Consider the following 22680-nt stretch of genomic DNA (forward strand, 5'->3'; position numbering starts at 1 on the left):
CCTCTGTCAGTGTTGTACATAAAATATACTGCAAAGTGTTGGCTGTTTTTGCCTATAGTAGCGTTGAACCACGTCACGTATATTAGACATTACTGCCGAGCTCATTTCAAAGCATGCTGTTTTATATTTTCTGATTGGATTTTTATATCAGTACAGTATGAAAGAAGGGCTTGGTTGACTGTCATCATATCTGCTTTTATTTTTTTGCCGTAGAGCTCCATGATAACTGAGTAAATTGGTAAAGACCTTGAGATGCAGTTTAAAGACCTGGTAAAGCTAAGAAGCAGACCTTGATTTGATTTTTGTTTAATACCGTTAATGGCAACATCATGCTCACTGCATTATTCATCTTGTACTTATATTAAGTTAACCCAGTGACTTTGTGGAAAATCATATAGGAAAGTCTAAAATACTGTGCTTTGGAAACAAGTCAGCAGGAATGTATAGTATAGGTTATTCGTTTTTTAAATATGCACACACACAATAAAGTTGAAGTGGACCGCTGTAGTTAAACAGAAGCTCTTTAGGACGAAGGGACTGTAATAGATGTACATGTGATTTAATAAAACAGTTGCTTGTGTTTGTCTTTTTCTTTATATTCTTTGCTTATTTTGTAAGTCATCTCCTCCTTGGTTCAGTAAGATAATTCCTTTTAGTTGATTTTCAGTCCTATTTTTAATCTGTTGTCTGTTTCTTTGAGCGTAACCATATTTTAATAAAAGAAACCATTTCAGGTGCTTCCTCTTTCAAAATTAGTAAAAAGTAATCTTCTAGAGAATGTGGTTTGGGCAGCTGGTGGCTCTGTTTCATGTACCTGTATGGGTTTAGTACAAAGAAAGTGTATAAAACATGAAGGAGCAGAAGTTTTGCTTTTTAAACGCTGTTTTTTTTGTTTTGTTTTTATTAATAGTGTAACAGTTAGTATCCAAACATATCTCTGTTAGCTGTGAAAGACTGATATTTAATAAATTACAGTGTACAGATGTGTTACTAGAAAAAAAAGTACAAATATGTCATCTTGTGTGTTGGAAGACGATGATGAAGAGGAGTGTGTGTCTGACAGGAGCAGCACATATCATACTGGCAATGCACAGAGAAGAACTACCAGTAATGATGTGCTGCTACGGCCTGATACACCAAGCATCACGCTCTTTTAGAGAAATTCAATTAGAAATGCAATTAGTGTGCAACTGCTCTGTGTGTGAACAGTGTCAGCCACAGGCTCCACTGAAAGATCAATTTATTCAGAAATACAAAGACAAATCCAAAGATGCATAAAGTGCATTTTGACTTTAGAATAGCAGTTTTTCCCTTTTAAATCTGGATAATTAATTTGTTTTTATTTTATTTTAGTGAAAACTGTCTGTTTCTGTAGAAATGTTACTCACCATGTGTAATTAGATGGAGTTTAAATATGACTCTGGGTACATTTCTAAATCCTCTCGTGATGACTGACATTTAGAGAAAGTCCACTCATGGTAACGCTGTGGTGGTCAACGTCCTGCAGGACGGCTGGGACACGGCCACCTGCTGGACAAAACAAACAACAAAGAAAACAAATGAGAATTTACTGCAAGTTGTTCAGCATGTTTTTGCAGTTATTTGGGGTCACTGTGGTTTCTAGTTATTATCAGGACTTACAGAGAACTGTTTCATCTGCACCCAAGTTGGAGAAGTTGCATCACAGTGCAACAGATTAACTCTAAATTTATCAGCCTCAGAAAAACTGTTGTATAAAACCTGCCGCTACATATAATAATGTGACCACAAGCCAATCAGAGCATAAATTACACTGTGAAAGCATCATTTGTGTGGGAGGAAAAGGTTCAGGCCAGAGGAGGTATTTGAGACTTTACTTTTTCTTCCGATCTGTTTATTGAAAAATGGGATATTATATTATTTTAATTATTTTCAATAATATTATAATAACATCAGTTATTAGTCTGTGCTCCCATTTAGCAGGTGTGACAATTAAATACTGTAAATATTGCATTATATTACTATGCTTTTTAAATGTTTCAGTTGCATTTTAAATCTTAACAGGGTTCCTTTAGATGATTAAAACACATTGAATTCATTTATCTAAAAACAGTTGGGATTAAAATGTCTTAGTATCAAAAATGCTAGGACGTGAAGTAGGATTTTATGAATTCTTTTTAAATGTAGAATCTTTATTTAATTTGTAACTTTTTAAAAATAATTTAGTGAATGCTTCTCTCACTAATGTTGCACAGATCAGTATAGTAGAACCATAAACTCTAATTTTATTTTGCCAGTTTGCTGCCTAGCTGACACTGTACCCTAGACGACATGAGGAAGTGCAAATTCAACAATAATGTTTTTATATCAAGATTTTGCAGCATGGATAAAACAGTCCAAGGCAATGCATTCGAGGCTCGATGTATTTTATGCAAAAAGTTTTTTAAACTCGGCACAATTTGAATCAAAACAGTGGGATTCCACATGCAGAGTAAGAAACAGAAATCACACAATATCACAAAGTCATGTTTTGCAGTAGATTTGGACAAAATTGTCCCTTACCACAAGTAATTGATGGTGGTTCATGTTTTTTGTTTTTTTTTTTGTTTTGGTTATTGTAATTTCGTTCTGAGTGACATTGAAAAGAAGTATTTGAAAGTATTTAATCTAACTTTCTTTAAACTGTAGGAACCCTTCTTCATGTGAACTGTGCTCTCAGTTTATTAATTTATGAATCTATTCACACACATTTCCACATTATCTGTTTTTCTCACCAGACGACCCCTGGCAGCCTCTGCTATCATTCCCAACATGCAGCTCATGCTGTACACATTTCTTTAAATAAACTTGACCTTGCTTCATTTTGTTACCTATTCCCTAAATATAGTTGACTTCACAAAAGTGAATTTGGTTTATGGGGGAGCAGCTGGCTGTTAATGAGAAGGAAACTGTCTGCTGGGGTTTCAACATTTTACTCTAGTCAATGATTAAACCACCTAAACCACTTTTATAAATGCAACCAATTCTTTTGGTTTTACACTGTTTTCTTTTTTTGGTTTTTTTTTTTACACTCTCTGAAAAATGCCAACCCTAACAAGTCATTCAGTCAGTATCTCATTTAATCTTCCTCACTTTTTTACAGCAAGTGACAAAATCAGCCACTCAGTCACAGTTTTATGTTTCCAATACACTATTTCAAGAATTTTCACACATCCAGTTCAATTGTCAGGCAGGTTGACTAGTTTTTCCACAGTTTTTACACTCGGTGACACACAGGGATAACATACTATTATAGTGGCTAAAATAACTGGGATTCATGATATTTTGATAATCATCAAATTATGATTAAAACTCTTAATATGGCACTAAAACACACCGGAATCACTTTACCTCAGATTTTATTGAGAAACAAATATATGTATGCTTCACAGGTATAACACACATATTTTTATTGAACAACCTTTTTGTGAAAAACAAACAATTTTAAAATACTGAATATGCCAATGCTTAATTAAGATCTTTTGTGTTTATTTGAGGCTGATGTGTATGCAGCCTGTTTTTGCAGTCTCTATTATTGTTGGTTGCCCAGCTATCTTTTTGGGTGCAGCTTGACACTTAATTTACAAAATACACCCCTATCAACTTATTGGATATTATAGTTTTTTTGTGATCCTTAATAAAATTGTATATAGTCCCATTCCTATTACATACCTTAAAAAATGAAACACACTCTCTGAATAAGCAATCATTATTGTTTAAAAAAAAAGATAATAATTAGTGGTGCAAATACAATACCAGAGTAAAAACTACAAGCTTTTTTCTGTTATGTTTTTCTTTTGAACATAACTTGTCACACAGAATTTGGACAAAACCCAAAGAGTCCTGCTGCTACAGTGAGCTAGTATGTCAGAGGACACAGAGATGCAGATGGACACTGCTGCTACACCAAGCAGAAAACTCGTGGACAGAGGACATGTCCACCTTCTGACCTTTAAGACGACAAGAAGCAGCAAGTGGAGTTACTGCGGTTGTGTCAGGTCTGTGTGGGAGCTGTTCCCAGTGTGTTTGTTGGGAATCCCAGGGCTCACGGTGGCAGCACATAATGATTTGGAGTGATTCAGCACATATCTGCAAAACATGATGTGCTGCTAGAGTGCACCCTGGACACTGACACCATCACATCTACAGCACACACTCGGGGGGGAAAACACACCAGTTTAACACCAAAGACCTAATAAGGAAATTCATGGGTTATGCATTTCTTTCTTTCGCCCCATTTTTCTGTCTAACATTTTTTCTCATATTAATTTGGCAACCTATTAACCACTAAACTGTTTCATTTTCATAAAGCATGCCTTAATATTTTAATTTAGACATATAAGATGCATAATAGCTGCACAGTGCTTAAAAAGGGTTCTCTTCCTGTTGCTCACTTCAGCTAAATTTGTAAACATAAAAAAATGTAAAAAATCTGTAATAAATGACAATTAATGTAAAGACTGAAATGAACACACACAGTGGTTTGCGAGTGTTCTGTGTCATTTGAAAGGGAAATCTAACACAAACAAAATGGAGGAAGAGGAAGAAAAAAGAGGAAGGACTGGAAGTGAACAGTGCATGAAACACACTGCTGATCTGCTTTAACAATTACTGTAGAAAAATGGATACAAATCTGCATTTATGATCAAAAATAAGAAATAAACTGGATTTTTTTTTCACAATCATGGAATTATATATTTTCAACTTCTTTCCCCTTTTTCTTGTTTCTTCCTCATGGTGTATTAGTGAGCAAGAAACTTCTAAGTGGAGATTAACCTGCTTATGTATTATTTCAGGCCCATTTCACACATCACAAAATTCTTGCTACTTTTCTTAAGACATTGGTATTTACACTGAAAACAAAACAAATGAAGTACGATGGAAATCTGTAAAAATTAAATGTTTCTGAGTCTGGCACATGACAGCACTCTGCCTGTGATTAAACCAGAGGACAGAGGGGAAAAAGTCACTGTGAAAATCACCAGGATGAAACACAGGAAAAGCAGGAAAATATAGCAGAAACAGTCAGAAATTGCTACAGAAGCTTATGTGTCTATACATGATGATATGTTATATTTAAAAACTGCAAAAAAATAAATCCTAACATCTCATCTAAATTTTTAACACTCTTGTTCTTTTTATATAATCTACACACGATGAGATTTTTGGACTAGTTAACACAGACCAGCTTGTAAGAATTTGCAAGTCGAGTGTCAGTGACTCATGATACTAGTGCAAAGATACTGATGATTCCTTAAATAAAACGGTACAAATTTTAAGCAGAAATTTATTAGTGAAATTGTCTGTATTTTTTTTTAATTTAGGAAAACTAGGTTTGATTTTTCAATCTACTCTCAGTGTCACTTCCAGACACTGAGTTGTGTCTAAATTCTCATATGCAATTAATGTCAGTGTCCACTGCCTATACAAGAGTCCTACAGAGAGCAGAATTTCACTGGCTGCTGATAAAATATAACACACATTAGCTTGCTAAAGAACATCAAAATATATTGCAATTTAAAAAGAATCAAAGTGGATCAGATGTAGATTTGTAGCTATGGGAGCAAAGATCAGGAGGGAGGGTGTGATGAGCTGAGCAGCATCTTACCTGCAGAGGGTCTCACTAAAACACTGGGGAAGGGAGAGATGAGTTGGCAGGTCATGTGTTGCTGATGTGGCCTTTGGGAAATAACCCAGACTCATGCCTCATACAGTAGGATTAAATATGATTGTTTTTTTGGTCCAGTTTTAAGGCGTGCCATCACAACTTTTTTCACTTTACAAGTTTTTCATCCCGAATTTCCACAGCAGGCTGAAGTAAGATGAAGCTCAGTCATGGGACAGAATTAAAAAAAACAAACAAACTAAGATTTAGCTAAAAAAATGATTTTAAAAAAATTCTAACCTGCTTTTGTTGTGTATTTGATTTGAGAACATGCTAAAATTAATAATTGTTTTAAAAGATGCATATCTTCTTTTTACACTGCTAAACACAATGTTATCACAGAGAGCTACAGCTGCAACTAACTATTAATGTATTGGTTTATACAGCCTAATTACTATTTTATTAACTGATTCATCATTTACTCCATAAAATGTCAAGAATTTATGTGTCCACAGTCAGGTCTTTAAATTGCATAAATTGTTCAATTAACATGATATGAAAACGGAGAAAAGCAGCAAAACTGGGCACACTGATACCAATTTATGTCAAAATTAAATTATCACAATCAACAAAACAAAAAAAGAGCCCATAAACATGTCAGATTTTACGAGTGTTGTTATTAGTTGTGAGGCAAAGTGATTCCATGAGCCTGAGCAGCCATATTAATGCCACATAACCAGAACAAACCAGACCTGAGCCATGACTGAACTATGAAGCTGTTTCACCAAAAACAACTGCAAGAGGGTTCTAATAGGAACAATGACACACGCACTAAGTGACAGCACTTAATATTAGTAGTTAATTTATGATTACATTGTCATCAAAGTGGAATCTGTTCAGCTCTGGTTCATAGATGTGTAAACAAGAGAAATAAACTCTTGTCTTTAAAGTGTATATTGTGTGACTATATTGATATATAATGTAAGTATACAACATTTTCTGGAAAAACAAATGACAAATTGTTTATGAATACAGGACTGAGTCTGTTTCGGGCTATTCTGGCACTTGACTTATGAAGTCAGTTCATTACAATAATAAAAAAATATATATAAATGCAGCACTATCATAAATCTAGCCACAAAAATCTGATTTTTAAAGAGACACCTTTGTATTAACATGCTTTGTTATGTGTACGTATATATATATATATATATATATATATATACATACATACACACACACACACACACACACACACACATACACACACACACCACAATTTTCAGAATCTGAGTATATGTCTTTAAATGTATGTTTTGGCTGAAAGTCAAAACGAAAAGATATGTTTGGCATTTTTACATGAAAAATGACATCAACTAATGATTGATTATCAAAAATATTAACAATATATTTTCTATTGTTCAACAATTTTTTCATGACTATATTATTTCTGCATCAAACTACACAAACTACTGGGATGTAAGTGTAAACTTTGAGTTGTACTTTAATTAGTTGAAACTAACTTTTTTTTTCTTATCAATTAATCTGCACATGTTTTTCTTGGTTAATTCATTAACTGTTAGAGCTCTAAAATGTCAGAAAAATATAAGAAATGCCCAATCCGAGTTCCCAAAACCCACAGTGGTGTTTTTAAAAGTCGATTTTACACAAACATCAGTCGACACCTGAACATTTGTCAGTTTACAGTGACATTTACAGTCAACTCTCACATTTGAGACGCTGGAACATGAACATTTTTGTCATTTTTGCCTAAATTATCATATTTGTTTAAGATTATTTATTAATTAATTAATTTACCACTGTTTCCATGCTAAAATACAATACATACAGTTTACATTACACACACAATGCAACTGCAAAACAAGATTTGTGCTCATTTTCTAACTGTTAAGCTCAAATAAAGTTTGAGGGCAGCAAAAAGGAGGGGATCATGGCCTGTGAGCACCACACCCGTCTACATGTACTTAAGATTTTTACATTTGGAAAAGTTTAAGTGGCAAAAAAACTCATATACACCAAATGCTCTTCCTTAAATTAAATATTAGAAAATTAAATACACATTTAAGAATAGAAATACAAAAGGTGGGGTCAACATTTAAGACAATAAGGGACGTGATGGAGTGGAAAAAGCAGTGTAAGTCATGCTGAGCCTCCAGACTGCTCACGTGAAGCCTCACAGAGCCATACGGCCACACAGTCAATCAGAGACAGCTCTGCTGATGGAAGGTGACTGCATTTGAAACAAGAGGTCATCTCAGCAGCAAGACACGAGCATTAGATTCAGACCCAAACTTCCAGCCTCATTCAAAGAAGGGGGAAAAAAAAAAAAACATGAAACAGCAAGAGAGAGCGAGAGAGGTAGGCAGAGGAGGGGGGTGAGGGAGAGAAGGAAAAAAGAGCCCAAGTAAAATTGTGGTGGAGGGAAAGGAAGAAGGAGAAAGAAGCAACGCAGAGCTGAGAAAAGCTCCCCTCTGTGGCCTGCTGCTCTCTCTATTCACAGCAACAGAGGCCATTTTAAACGCTTCAGAGAGAGAGAGAGAGAAAAAAAAAGATTCACTTACCGTCTGCTGCTCAGATCATAAAACCAAGTGATGGAAGCACTAACTAGCCCTAACTAGCACTAACAATGCTACTTATCTCAACACAAGTCTCTCACTCTCCACTCAGTTGGTGTGGATGCTCTTACCAAAAGGCCAGTGACACGAACCTCACTTATAACTCAAAAAATAATAAAAAAATAAAATAATAAAAAATACACATGCTCACACAAATGCTCGCACACATCTAGGCCACAGGATGACAGAGATATTCAAATAAAAACGAAAACAGGAAAAATCGGCAGGCCTAAAAACGTCACTACAGCACACACACACATGCTCCATACAAACACATATCAATGGGAATATACCCAGTCTACTATAGTGACAGGGAGAGAGCAGAAAAAAGGCCTGTTAGGGGTTTCTGGTTGCTCCTGCTTCTGTTCCTAGTAAGAGGGGGGGTGTCGGGGGGGGTTGGGTGGGGGTGTTCTGGTCCCAGTCCCAAAAATTGGCCCCCCAAAACCTGAGTGTCCCCCCCTCTCATCCTTCCTTCCTGGCCCTTCACATCTTCACCTCCTAGCTATGTGAGTGTGTGTGTCCCAGTCCTCCTCAGTGCTGCCTGCTGCCTCGCTGGAGCCCCAGCTCCGCACACTGACACAGTGAGGAGGCTCAGTAGGCATAAAAACCTACAGGGCTGCAGCCTTTTTCCCTGGCCATCACTTTCTACAATACAAATCAACATTTTCGGGGGCGCCGAAAAATCTGGAAAAAAATGGGCAAGACCCTGCGGGTGTGTGTGAGACAGGTGTGAAAGGAGGGGTCCCACGGAGCTACCGTTTGGGAGTAAAAAATTAATTTGTGGGAGGCGAGAGGGGCTGCTGTGCTGCGCCGAGCGCTGAGCTGAACGCCTGCCAAGCTGCTCGGCTGTCAGACGGAGAGAAAAAGAGCGAGCAGACAGGGAGGGAGGAGAGGGAGGAAAATAAAATGAAGAAAGTGTGGCTCTGAGAGGAAGCTCTCTGCGCTTTCATATGCTTTGAGAAGTCTGCTTTAGCGGGGAAAGTTGCAAAATAAAAACCAGAAACCACAGCAACGTCGTGAAGGGAAAGGAGTGCAACAGGCCGACTTTCACACACGAGACAGAGGAAGAGAGGGCCAAGCAGGGATACAGGTGGACTGATATTAATGCAGAAATATGCTGTGAACTGCTCTGATGTCTGAGCTCAGTCTTTGCCTCACTCTCCTGTATTTTCTTGTGTAATTTGGTCATGAGATGGGAGTCGGCGGGAAGGAGGCCGGCCTTCAGATTGCTTGAAAGTGCTGCTCTCAAACGACACTACTTTACCAGGAGGACACGGAGGCCCTGCCCACCCTCTTTCTGTGAACGCGTGAATGCATACACACACACACACACACACACACACGCAGAAAAAGAAAAGTGCACATTAAAAAAAAGGCTCACTCTCACTGTGTTGGTTGAATTCTGACTTATGAAAAATCCTCAAATACACACGAAAGGGACTGAAATGTCAATTTTTGCTCATTTTAACAGTGAAACTTCCAGGGAGGCCCCGAAACACACAGCACTCTAATTTCACCCTCATTTGATTCACTAGAAATCATCACACTCACACAGTGTGTAACAATGACCAGCAGGCACCACAATAAGACAATCCAATCACTGCAGGGTGATGATAATGTCCGGCAAGGTATGAAAACTGTCGTATTACGTATGATTTATCAAAATTAACCTTAAAACTTTTTCAGCAGCCCCAGAATTTTGACCATAAATTGGTTCTCATCACAAACTGTATCCTAAAAGTTCAAACTGAATACCCTGGTCAAATTCTCACACGATATTCTGATTTAAGTCAAAGTTTTGTTAATTTTTATTCTTTAGTTTTATTAAGTAATGTCTGTGTGTGTTAAAAGACTGTTGCAGCTGAGAAGTTGGGCGCAAGTGAAAAAGAAAAAAGTTTCGGTAGGACAGGTGTTTACTCAGCATGGTAAGTCATCGAAAAAGGGGCAATTTTGGATATTTGTATTAAAAGTCAAGCAAACAACAAAGAATTTCAGTATCAATCCACAGCTTTAGCTTTGTGTAGCATTTAAGTTTAAACTACTCTAATAATCTAAAATGTATTTATTTAACCATATTCAAGTTGATCTATTAAATAATTGCCAAAAATCAAATTAAAGGAGAGTAATAATATGCACATCACGTAGTTGCAAGGCTATCAGAAAAGTGCAGTGGAGGCAAAAGTCATTTTTAGCCACCTTTTCAAACATTTTGACATAAAGATCCAAGTCTGATTGAAATGTTATCCTTATCTAATTTTTGTGGCATGGAGTAAGTGTTCGTATGTGAGGATTTACTTCTTTTCTCTGTTTTATCACTGTAATCTAAATAAATTAGAGTGTTTTGACTGTTGATCGGACAAAACAAGCAATATGAACACATCACCTTGGGTTCTGGGACACTGGGAGGAGAATTTTTCATCATTTTCTGACATTTTATTGACCGCATGACTAATCCAAAAATAATTGTCATATTAATTGATGATGAAAACTGTGCCCAGTTTAACCCCACACTACTCAGTAGATTTCTACCTTTAAATAAAACACACATGTACCTTAGTTTGTACTATAATGTAAAGTTATGCTATCCTAACCTGTGGGTAGACTGTTTAACTACCATTTAGGTTGATAAATATGTCTTTATGTAATGTAAAAAGGCTATTTGATATTTTGGAAGGGGCCGAGTGTTTCAGTGACTACTTGAATACTAAATTTCACTCTCTGCACTCTTCAGTCTCATATTCAGTGCAGACACATCTTCCTCTCAAGCAGTCCTTTTGTTAATTCATTTTTTAGCCTACTCTTCATCACCTCTTTGAATTTGACATATTTAGCACAGAAATATATAGACATCAAGATGGTTGAGAAGAAACTGATGTATGGCAATTTTGAAAATGCACAGAAAAAAATCCATACACTTACTACCAGCACAGTTTTTCAAATGTGAAGACTTTGGGGTTTTTTTTTCTGATTGATCTCGATTCAAATTACATTTTTAAGGATTTTGGATTGTTGCTCAGACTAAGTAAGCAAGATGTCACTTCTGGCTATTGTAACATGTTACTAGTAATACTTTTTACTGACAAAATCTATTACATATGTCATAAACATAATAACTGGTTGTTAAGATAATCAATAGGTGCAGCCCTATTAAAATATATCCCACTTTACTTTATGTGAACACCAGTTTTAGTAACATTAAACTGCATTTATCTCAGAATAAGAGGACATTCTCAGAGAAACATTTCCTTATAATAAGAAGAGCTTCAGTTGCCTTCGTGACTTCCTCTTTTCATCTCAATAAATAATTAACAAAAAGGGGGTTCAAACATTAAAACCTTGTATATTTTAAACAATTTCAAGACAGACAGGAGGAAATTTTACATGATTATCTACACTTGACTTAAATGTTGGGGTGAGATGGCTGTATTTGCACAGTTTATCCACAATTGAGACTTGCATATTTAATACTAACAATCAGTCTTAACTAAAATATTGCTTAGCAGTGTTAAGGGGACTTCTTAAACATGCACATATCACACCACTAGTTTCTTATTTAATCCATATGGTAACAATTTGACTGTCTGTCTGTTTTACTCTAAGAACTGCCTGCTGTAACTGGACAGGTTTATTTATTTATTCATTTTTATATAAAATGGACCATGTACATATTTAGACATGCCACTATTATACAGTGTGTAATTTAAGTCATAGTCAGGTTAAACTGGTGTACATTTTGCTGGAAGATTACATACATTGGACCAGAACTGATCATTATATGGCTCATAACATATTCAAGCGTGTTTGTACGTTTGGATTTATTTATTTTAAAGTCATTTATGAATATTTTTTGTTAGTGTAGGACAAACTGCTGTGTCAAAATTTATTTTTAACGTTATAATTGGTGATTAAAAACAATAAAGACGCTTAGAGGGTAGTTAGATACATTATGAGCAGGATTATTGAGTTATATTAAGTTAACTGCACCTGTAACATTGTGGCTAACGAGCTGAAAAACGTTGCTGAGTGTTACATTGTAATGGCAGGTTGACAGACAGGGCGAGCCCTCGGGAAACTGCTGAGTCAGTTTTCCTGCTTAACGCGACGAGTTCGCTCGAGCTCTTTTTTCTTCACAAACTAAACTGGATTAAACTAGTTTAACTGGTTCAGTCTTATTTTAAAAACTGGCTGTTTTCGTTTTTGGACGGTTAAAGTGAAAATTCGTGGCGTATTTAGTCGAACAACCGGAGTGGGCTGGGGTCTTTGGGGAGGGGGCTGTGACTGGGGGAGTGTCCGCTTCCTCAACTTACTCAGTTATTTCCTTAAACTCTTTTGTACAGAAATATAAAACAATTCCTCCCATGTTAATGTTAGCCCGTTTGAAACGGTGGAGGATTTTTTTAAGTGAGCTGCCTCAATGTGGAACAGGATAAAGACGCAGCTGTCCGACAAAAAAAAAAAGCCCAGTGAAGCTGTTTGTAAATGCGACACAGCCTTTGTTTTACACTTCATTATAGCTCACTAAGCAGAAGCTTACACAATGGCGTCGCCGTCCAGTAACACCAAATTCACTCAGAAGCACCTCACTTTCTTTCCCTAAAACTACAAGTCAAAATGTAGGGAGTATTATTTAACCATGTGTTCATAAAAACAACACAAACTATGTATTTCACATAAAATAAAATAAAAAGACACACTAAATATTTAATGAGATAATTGCTTACCGTTTGATGAAAACATGTCCAAAAGCGAAATGGTGTTAAGGTAATCCTCGTTTTACAGTAATTATGGAAAAGAGAAATTAAGTGGGGTGTAAATGTATTTGAAGCCGGACTCTCATTCTGTGTCAGTGGAGGATTTGAAAGTGGCGCCAACTGCTCTGCTCCTCGAGCTCCCCACACAGCCGTCACACACACACAAAAAATAAATAGAAATTCAAACGCGCGCGCAGCAATATTTCGCCGGTACCAAAATGTGCCTAGCGACCAGCACAATCGACCCCCGTGGTTAGTTTCGAATAATATCGCTCCTGTGATTTTTATTTATTTTTTATGTGAAATTAAAATAACCGTCACAGGCTTTTCTGGGCCGCGGTGCAGGACGGGAGTTTGAGCGAGGCGGTTGTGTTTTGAATTTTCTAACCGGTCTGAGAAGAGGAGGGCAGTGTCTCCCCCTGCAGGGGCCGTTTGCCGTTTGCCGTTTGTGTGTGTGTGTGTGTGTGTGTGTGTGTGTGTGTGTGTGTGTGTGTGTGTGTGTGTGTGTGTGTGTGTGTGTGTGTGTGTGTGTGTGTGTGTGTGTGTGTGTGTGTACGTGTGCATACCTTGACAGTCTTTACTTGCAAGTCAAACTATATATTAATATCAAGTGTGTGTACATGAATAGTTCATATTGAAAAGAAATGAAAAACTCCTTCAGATATAAAATTATAAAATTTAAAGTATTTATGTTAGAAAATCTTTGTATCTTTGGTAACTATGTCGTAACTGAAAGTTGCAGAGCCTTAGCAAGATTTTAGAAATACTGATGGCACAATAAATAGGCCTACATTTTTGTCATTAATCAGAAGTTACAGCTGTAGTTTTATTTGATCCTTCTGTGACTAAATGTCTTATTATAACACATTATTATAAAATAAAAAGCAAGTTAGATATGAAGAAGCTGTTTGACATTATATATGTATATATATACATATATATGTATGTATGTATAGTACAATGTTTAATTTGTTCATTAAACATGAACACACATGACAATATCGGTTTCAAATATTGTATTCAGTCATCATTTCTGTATTGTAGCAGAATATTCTCAAACTCAATTTCCACCAACAATGAAAAATGACTCATAGTAACAGTTTTCTGAATCTGCAATATCAACAAATGCCTGGGACATGACCTCGAATTGTTCACAATTGAAGCTACAACTTCGATTGATAAGTGTGATAACTGGTAAATGGACAAGTGTTATTGTAAACCCATAAAGTGTCTTTCAATCATTTAGGTAATGTCAGTGAGTCAGTCAGTAAGTCAAATTTCCTTTAAAAAATACACTAAGCTATGTTTTATTTTTTAATTATAAAAGCTTAAATGCAGTTGAAATGAAGAGGAATTTCTCATTGCATGAGGTTGTATGTTTTTTTGTACCATGTTTCATTATATCAGTAAGTTCTTGTACAGTTGAGTAAAGGCCTACCTTTACCTACTATGCACCAGCAGAGGGCGCCAAAAACAGATGGGCAAAATGAACAATGTTAAATTGGAGCTTTTTACAAAATCATTATTTATGCAATTGCAAGCCATACGCAGGAGATATTCCTATTTTGTATTAGAGTATTTAGATAATAAGGACACAATGCACAATCAGACTTAACCCTTCATAACACAGGAAAAACTCTGGTTCAACTTATTCAAAATCAAATATATTACACATACACCCATAATAATACATTGCACTGCATGCATGATTAATTTTAAGAGTTGCCCTGAACCTTTATTACCTATTACAGTCTGACAAAAGTCACTATACACTGGGGATAGTGCATGAAACATAAGAAGAGAAAGTATTGGAAGTATGGAAGTATTTTGATATTGCTTCTCTCCTAGTTTAGTAGTGCCAGCGCAGTCATCATACAAGTTCTACCACTGTGACCTTTTTTATACTACCACCAGATGGTACCAAAATGAGAAAAATTCAGAATTCATCAATGACATAAATAGTTACAGGAACAGAATAATGATTTTGAGCAGTTTTAGTGCCAGATGTAAGTAGGCTATACTTGAAACAGCTGGTAACTCACAGCTGCACAACAACAGAACAATGGTAGAATGTCCCAAAGGTAAGCACATTGGATCTGCAGTTAAAAAGAAGGTAGAAGGTAGGTTTATTGGTCATTTTTTAAACAAAGTTTTAAACAAAGTTTAAACTTTTAAACAAAGTTTAAAGAACGGAATTACAATTATTCTTGGTCCTGCTACATCTTTGGAGTTGAAAGGCAGTTAATACTGCCTTCTCACATCAACACCATGTCCATGTTTCCTCTGGGTGGTATGTTGGTGTTCTTCAGACAACCAGATCAAGTGCTTAAGCCTAACAGTTCCTAAAATCACAATATCTTGTGTTCTTGTAACACACTTTATCCATATATTCCTGGTTCTCAAAAGGGTTAAATCATTATAGCTTTGATGATTCCCTGACCTTTCATGTAGTGCAACCGACAGGTACAATTTCCGACTGTCCAACACATCAGTTTAGGTTGTCAAAGTTTATTTAAGTGCATTATTACACAAATGTGTATGATACCATAGCCTATTTACAAAAAAGACAATATTAGAATAAGTGCCAATACTGTAAGCTACATTAATAGATCATTAAGAGAAGATAAGAGCATGTAGAATAAGAGAGTGATACAGCAATAACAACGAAAATATTAACAATAAAACAATGAAACCAAGGTAGATTAACAGTGGTTAAGTGCAGGATGAAGGTTACAAACATGTCAAGAAACAGCCCGATATGCTGCTGTGGGCTATATGTTGGTGGGGTTTTGAGTCTGGCCATAAATGTTTCTAAGGAAGAAGTGGTTTAATGTAGATGGGAAGACTTTTTCGAAGGTAAAGACTGTAGAAGGAAAGGGTTCTACACTCTGAAAAGGGTATGTACAGGTTTATATGGTGTAATGAGATCTGAGAGGCAGCCAGGTGCTAGTCAGGCTGAGTATTTGGGCGTCTGCTCTGACACTGGCAATTGAGATAGATCAAGGTGTGATGGGATCAAATGTTCTGGTTGGGGTTTGGATTCTAGCAGCAGTGCAACTTGCAGGCTTTTGATGGATGGCTGGGGAAAAGGCTGGACGAGAGAAAACTACGGAAAACAGTCAAATCTGGACGAAATTAATGTGTGAATCAGAATTAATTTATCCAATACATTGATACACGAATTCTGGCTATGTTGCAGAGGTGGTTTTAAACAGTCTTATGGGTTCAGTATTTTTTTCAAACACACTAGGTTATACAAACCTTAGTCTGAACATGTCATGAGGCAAAAGTGGTAGAAGTTAATCCGAAAGGCTACATTTGAAGATGGGCTAAATCTGTCAGCAAAGAGAAGGGCAAGATGAATGGATCGCCAATTGCGGACGATCGTGCACACTTTTCAGACAGTCTCTCTTTGATGGCACTGATGGTGTTGCACGTATTTGTACGCACAAAAAGTAACAACACACCTGGCCAGTCACCATGTAAAGTAGCTGTGGATGTCGGATTGTCATTTTTGGAGGAAGAGAGTTCAAGACATAGTTCAATGGTCGGCCATGTTCTTCATGTGTGGTTCAAATGTCCATCATCATCAGGTCATACCATCAAGTTAAATCTTTTAAGATATCTCTTTTTATAGTTTAGCTCACTTAATGCAGCTTGTTGGATTGTGCAACAGCAGCTGAAATCCTTCCATCAACCATTTTTTTGACAGAAAAGTTTCGAATGTCTTTCTTAAGATCCCATTTTTTCATCCTCCACCCATCTACAACAGAGTGCAACACCATGAAAGCTGTCATAGACAGACTGACTGAAAGTGTGTGCCGATATTCCCATTTGACTATTTATTGCTCCTTGCCTCTTTCTATGAGGATGGACATTTCGAGTGTAGCCATTCAGAACAAGTAAAAACGGGTCAGACGTGATTGGATGGCATGTTGCACAACAACTTCAAAGGAAATCAGTGATGCCAATGTAGCAAATTCAGTCTGAAACACAATATCAAAATACACCCTGTAAAACAAAATAACAGATTACGACCAAAATGAGGTGTCACATTTGTATTCATGTTGCATTTAGCTAAGTAACTTTCTAAGTAGCAGACCCGCAATTAGGCTCATACAATCACAATTATAAGGTGAATTCTTGCTTAGGTCCTCTTAAATCATTGTTTTTGCTACAATGCTTATATATTTTATATACTTTGTTTTCCAGTAAAAGTCAACCTACAGTGCATCTAAAATTATTTATTCCTCATGAAAACATTCACTCAACTATATAGCTGACTTTTGCTCTATTCATGTATGAGGGACTGTGAAATCCTTTATTCTCCTTATTGTCAATTTGGTCCTCCAGCCCTCCCTCCTCTGCATCCTCTACTTTTCCCATCAACCTCAGTGGCAAGAGGAGCACACCATGTTGTTGGGTGGTGGTATTTACTGCCTGGCAGCAGTGAGCTCCCCCCTTGTCTTTAGTCAGGAAGTAAAGGAGTGCATTGAGCCATGCGTTGAATGATGCCAAAGGCCTTGTGATCTTATAGCACATTGAGACCATGGTCATAGTGTGACAAGGGACTCCCTTTGTCACTTTCAGAAGGAGGAAGATGGTTCTAGTGACATGAAAGGGGAAGAAACACAGAGCAAAGAGGAGGGTGATGGTGATGATGGTCTTGATAGATTTACGTCTGCGATTAGCATAAGGGGAGTGGGCACCAAGGAAAATAGAAACCCCTCCATCTCTTCTCAGTGCCCTTGGCAGTCCATTGCTTCCTCTTCTTCCTCTTGCAACTACTGCAGGGCTACTTCTCTCTCTTCTCTCCATTCCATCATGTTCTCCTTCTCTCCGACCTCTGCAGGATGAGGGCTGAGAATGCAGAGTTCTAAATATGGTCAGGACAACATGAGAGTAACACCAAGCAATTATGGAAAAAGGCACAAAAAAGCCAAGCAAATGGAGTATGATGCCATAGGGTACGTAATCAGGAAACTCTTTGTCAATAGCATCGTCCCAACAGTTCTGGTACTCCTCAATGACCCCTACCATGTTACCATAGCTGGCATTACCATTTACTGATGATACCTCATGGCTTGGGTAGTCTATACTACTTGCATTGTTGCCGAGCACTCCTAATCTAGTCACATGACCAGTCTGGGCAAAGCGGAAGATAGGGCAGGTCAAAGCAAACACTACAATCCAAACCAGGACACAAGTGCACTTGACAGCCTTCTTAGTCTCTAGTGTGATGACTTTCATTGGGTGGCAGATACCGAGGTACCTGTGGACAGAGATACAAGTGAGGAAGAAGATGGAGCAGTAGAGGTTAAAGTAAAAGAGAAAACGGACCAGGCGGCACATGAAGTCCCCAAAGATCCAGCGGTCACGCATGACATAACTAGCCACAAGAAACGGCAGTGACAAGCCATACATGAAGTCTGTAGAGGCCAAGTTCACCATGTAGATCAGTGAAGCATTCCAGCGCTTGGTCCGGCGGAAGGAACGGTAGAGGACGACAGAATTAAGGGAGATACTGAAGAGGAACGTAAAAGAGTAACATATTGGGAGGAAGATGTACTTGTAAGACTCGTCTATGCTGCAAGATGGAGGTGGAGGGCTAGCAGCGAGTGAGGGGGAGGAGGAGCTGAGTAAGTCCTGAAGTACCGAGACACTGATATTAGGAGAAACTCCACCTCTAGATGACATTGTGAGAGACAAAGTAATTTTCATGTGAGAGAAAACTTCAAGGCGGTGGCCTGTGCATTTGGGATTCCGTCAAGCTTCGTCATCCTCGTACTCTGTACCATTTAATGGTCATTTCGTTTGGTCCTGTACAGTAGATTTCCTGAGGATTTCAGATGGTCAGATCCACAAATGGGTGGTTCACCTAGAAAAAAAAGATATAAATTAGTAATCCATCTGTACTCCCTTAGGATCTCAATTCATTTAATCAACATAATCAGCTGAACAGTGCAATCAATTATATTTTACTTGCTCTTTTCACAAAATAACCATATTAGCTCCCGATGACAACTGCTATCAACCATTTATTGAAGTGAAAACAGCCTTTATTAAATAGAGATTGTATAACATTTCGCATAATAAATGGCAGACCAGTGTTGGGATAGGTTGATTGCTCAGTCTGATTCTTGCAGAGAATCAAAGCACTACATCAATCCCATTTGTACTTGCTGCACAATACAGCTAAAGTTAGACTGCTAACTTATTAAAAAATAGCAAAGATGGTACGTATTACATCATAGACGTTAACATGTCAACACTGTCAGTATGTTAGCATGCTGATGTTAGCATTTAGCTCAGAGTATGACCTCTGTCCTCTTGAAGGGAGGAATGGAAAGAGTTGGAACTTCCCACCGCTCCACTCCTCCTCCCCTTTGACTGTTTACTAGGGCCTTTGCACAATCTGTTTGACCTCCTGTTGTATGCTGCTGATTCTTAGTGCTTGTTTGCCTTCCTGTGTACAAGGGTATGCTGCTGATTCAGTCTCTTCTCACCCCATTAACTCAGCAATAAGTAACCACGCTTCCCCGATGAGTCTCCATGCCCCCCTCTGTATATCGGTCTTACTCTCACTCCACTGACAGTAAATTAGATTTTATCAGGGCTTTTTTCACAATCCTAAAAAATGTTTTCTGTCTACTATAGATGGGCAACGTCATCATCTAAGTCAACACCACTGGATTCACTCAGGCGAGGCCTCAGCTCTCAGCTGAAAGCCTCGCCATCACCCTTACATATTAGGATCATCAGCACACAGGCAGGTGCACCTGGGCATGCTTGCATAAGTGTGACATCCACAGGTGATACCACCATTTCACCTCAGAGTTCAGCTAAATAAAGGGTAATGTGTGAGCCAATAACATGACATATTAACAGTACAACGCAAATAAGATGTAAAAGGTCTCTGCCCTATAACCTAAACATGATCTTACAACCTGTGGGGGCAGTCTCATCAATATGCTGAAGTTCAACAATTCTGACTCAGAGCTAAAAACAAGAGCAAAGTTTGACATCTTGGGCCTGCTTTAATGCTCAATGAAATAACCTAACGTTTAAGCTCCATAACTATTATTGCTGAGGAATTTTGAATGTGTGATATCCTTTTTTTGAAAATGAACCAGGAGATTCTTCAAAGATGCTTGAGTTCTGTAACCCTCTGCAGTAAACATCGAGTCTTCACCTGATTTGATACATTTTTATAGAGTAATACAGTCAAAATGGAATTCGAAAACTCTGCACTGCGATATCTCTTAACAACAATGATACTCTGACAAACGTGAATGTGCGATGAATGGTGTAAGGGATTATGCAACTCAGGCAGGTTTCAAGAGTCCGCTAAGAGATTTTTGTGTGTAAAAAAAAAAAAAAAAAAGAAAAGAAGCAAAAATGTATATTGTGCATGTTTCAGAAGCCAAATTGACTCCCATTTATATTTATGACATGAAAATTTGTTAGTGATAGCAGTCTTTCTGGATAAGCTGCTAACCAGTGGCTAACTTCCGCCAGCGTAACAGCGAACTTTGGTTTGGTGCTCTGCTAACTCAAATGGGCAAAAATATATTTAATCGTGCAGCTCTACCAGACGTTTGTAATGTTATGTTATTAAAGGAGACCTAAGACAGTGCTAATACATGCTAATAAAGAGTAAATTATCACAGATTTTAAGGGTAGAGGGTCCTTTAAGTTGTCGAGTCGAAAAAATCTGACTTCAGTGGGCCTTCCAGTTTTGATTTCCATCTTCTTTAAATTAGACTTCTTTAAATAAATACGAAATATAAATAAAACGAGACCCAAGATAGTGCTAATACATGCTAATAAACGTATATTACTATAGTTTTTGAGGGCTGGTGAGGTTCCTTTGACTTGTCGAGTCAAAAAATCTGACTTCAGGTCTCCCAGTTCAGATTTCCTACTGGGAACTTGGAAATTGGACCTTTCAGTGCAAGTGGAATGAACTTACTCACTCTAAATATCATACAGAGCTCATTAAAGGTTTTATCTGACTTCAAATTCAATTATGTTGCATACAAATATGCATTGCTATGTGTAATGTCTTTCTTTACCTTGGAGCTCTGCTGCACATGCTCACAACAGGTTAGAAACATGGCTACATCCACACACTGGCTAAGATGTCGATTAGAAATCTAGCTGGAAAACTGGGTTTGACACATAATGACGTTTAAGAAAACCAGTGAACAAAGCAGTGACCAAGTTCTTTAAGTTCATGTACATGTGCTGTTTAACAAAAATAAAACATATCACTGTGATGCATTATACAACTGAAGCCTGTTTCAAGAGTCTGCTGATGGATTTTTATACCTTACACAAATTAATGGAAAGAAACGGCTGCCGATGCAAATGATCTCTAAGATATAATCTGGTACGGTGCATCAAATATCACATTTATGATTTAAACTGTACATGGTCCCTTTTAAATAATGATTTTGTTTGAGACTTAAATGTCTTTGATTTCTTAGCAGGAAGTTAGCTTGGATTTTGAAAGTGATCAAATCCTGCTGCTGCTAAGGAAATGCACTAGTGGTGAGCAAAAGGAAAAGACATCAAATTAGATAGAACCTTACTGGTAAAACAATGTGTTAATACTTTTAAGGCCTTTTATCAATGAAACTTTTTCTTCTTTCTGGACTGTACAGAGGTCATATTTAGAAGAGGCTGTTTTCCAGGAGCTGCTAATAGCTTCTAGGAAAGCCCACTCCAGCCTGATGTATCATCTGCCACTGAATTCATATTCATTCTCATCAAGAAATGTTCCAGTGTACGTTTTCCATGTAATCTACGTTAGCTACAGGACGAATCTTGAACATGTGATTGAAAATGAACCGTTTTACTGCCTTAGCAAACGCCATGGACCAAAAATAACCTGTGAAGTCTTGAGAGACGCATTAGTGTTTGTGTAAAGAGAACTGCATCCAACTCATAAATACCTGCATCACTGCAATCTGCTGTTAGACAAAGAGCTTACCTGTGCCGGCGATGACTTTTACTCCATATGGCTCCTGTTGTGTCGCCCATCAGAATAGTCACAAGAAAGTACGAAAACATCCAAAAGGCTTTTTGTGCGGCTGTATGTCAGCGGCTTCAAAGAACACCTTTTCCTGGTAGTTGACAAAGCACGAAAAACATCAGGTGTGATCAGTGTGGCAGCAGTTTTGGGTGATCGGTGACCTTGACAGTTGGAGCACTTCAGCTTTCACCTTTTTCTGCTGCTTCTCCGATCAGTCTGGCAGTTTCTATGGTAATTCAGTCCCTCCCTCTGTCCCTCAATGTGTGTCATCCAATTCTTCTTCCCCACTTCACCTTTGTGTGTGTGTGTGTGTGTGGCTCTCCTCTCACCTGTTGAGCTGAGCTGGATGTTTTGCAGTAGCGACTGATCTCCCTGAGAACACAGACAGTTGAAATGTATGTTAATGTACTTTTTGAGGCAGTTCATCAAATAACAGATTCCCATTTTCCACCAAATAAGCACAGATTCTTGAACTTGTTCCATTCAGAATTCTTAGTGTTATCCAGCAAACCAGCCTGTGTTTTCACTAGTTTTGCTCCCCCAAAAAAACATTTATTTACCCATAAACGTCCTGCTCAGCTGTTTGGTAGAGCAATTGAGTCACTGTATCTTAATAAAAACATGTTGAATTCA

At 37.6% G+C, this 22680-nt stretch overlaps 1 protein-coding gene and 1 long non-coding RNA gene across 3 annotated transcripts; both read right to left on the reverse strand.

Annotated features, from left to right (window-relative positions):
- Positions 1-864: 864 nt before the first annotated feature.
- Positions 865-13363, reverse strand: LOC148185588 (uncharacterized). The gene is made up of 2 exons (XR_015775714.1): positions 12981-13363; positions 865-1527 (listed from the first exon to the last, which is right to left on the reverse strand). It is a non-coding gene; the product is annotated as an uncharacterized LOC148185588 (long non-coding RNA).
- Positions 13364-14059: 696 nt separating this feature from the next.
- LOC121962348 (P2Y purinoceptor 3) lies at positions 14060-22338 on the reverse strand. Of its 2 annotated transcripts, XR_015775768.1 has the most exons (3): positions 22006-22338; positions 15384-18888; positions 14060-15352 (listed from the first exon to the last, which is right to left on the reverse strand). XR_015775768.1 is itself a non-coding variant. In XM_088073918.1 (2 exons), exon 2 carries the CDS (start codon positions 18729-18731, stop codon positions 17274-17276), a length of 1458 nt encoding a protein of 485 aa, XP_087930044.1. In that variant the 5' UTR covers positions 18732-18888; positions 22006-22338; the 3' UTR covers positions 14060-17273. The 2 variants fall into 2 exon arrangements, 1 of the variants encoding a protein (XP_087930044.1); XM_088073918.1 differs by having other exon boundaries at positions 14060-18888.
- Positions 22339-22680: the final 342 nt, after the last annotated feature.

This window comes from Plectropomus leopardus, chromosome 23 (genome assembly GCF_026936395.1).
Source record: "Plectropomus leopardus strain MGB_pleo_1.0 chromosome 23, ASM2693639v1, whole genome shotgun sequence".
Taxonomy (NCBI): domain Eukaryota; kingdom Metazoa; phylum Chordata; class Actinopteri; order Perciformes; family Serranidae; genus Plectropomus; species Plectropomus leopardus.

What these genes read in the sequence shown, in the direction of transcription:
- LOC121962348 (XM_088073918.1), bottom strand. Translation starts at nt 18,731, where the DNA reads ATGAAAATTACTTTGTCTCTCACAATGTCATCTAGAGGTGGAGTTTCT.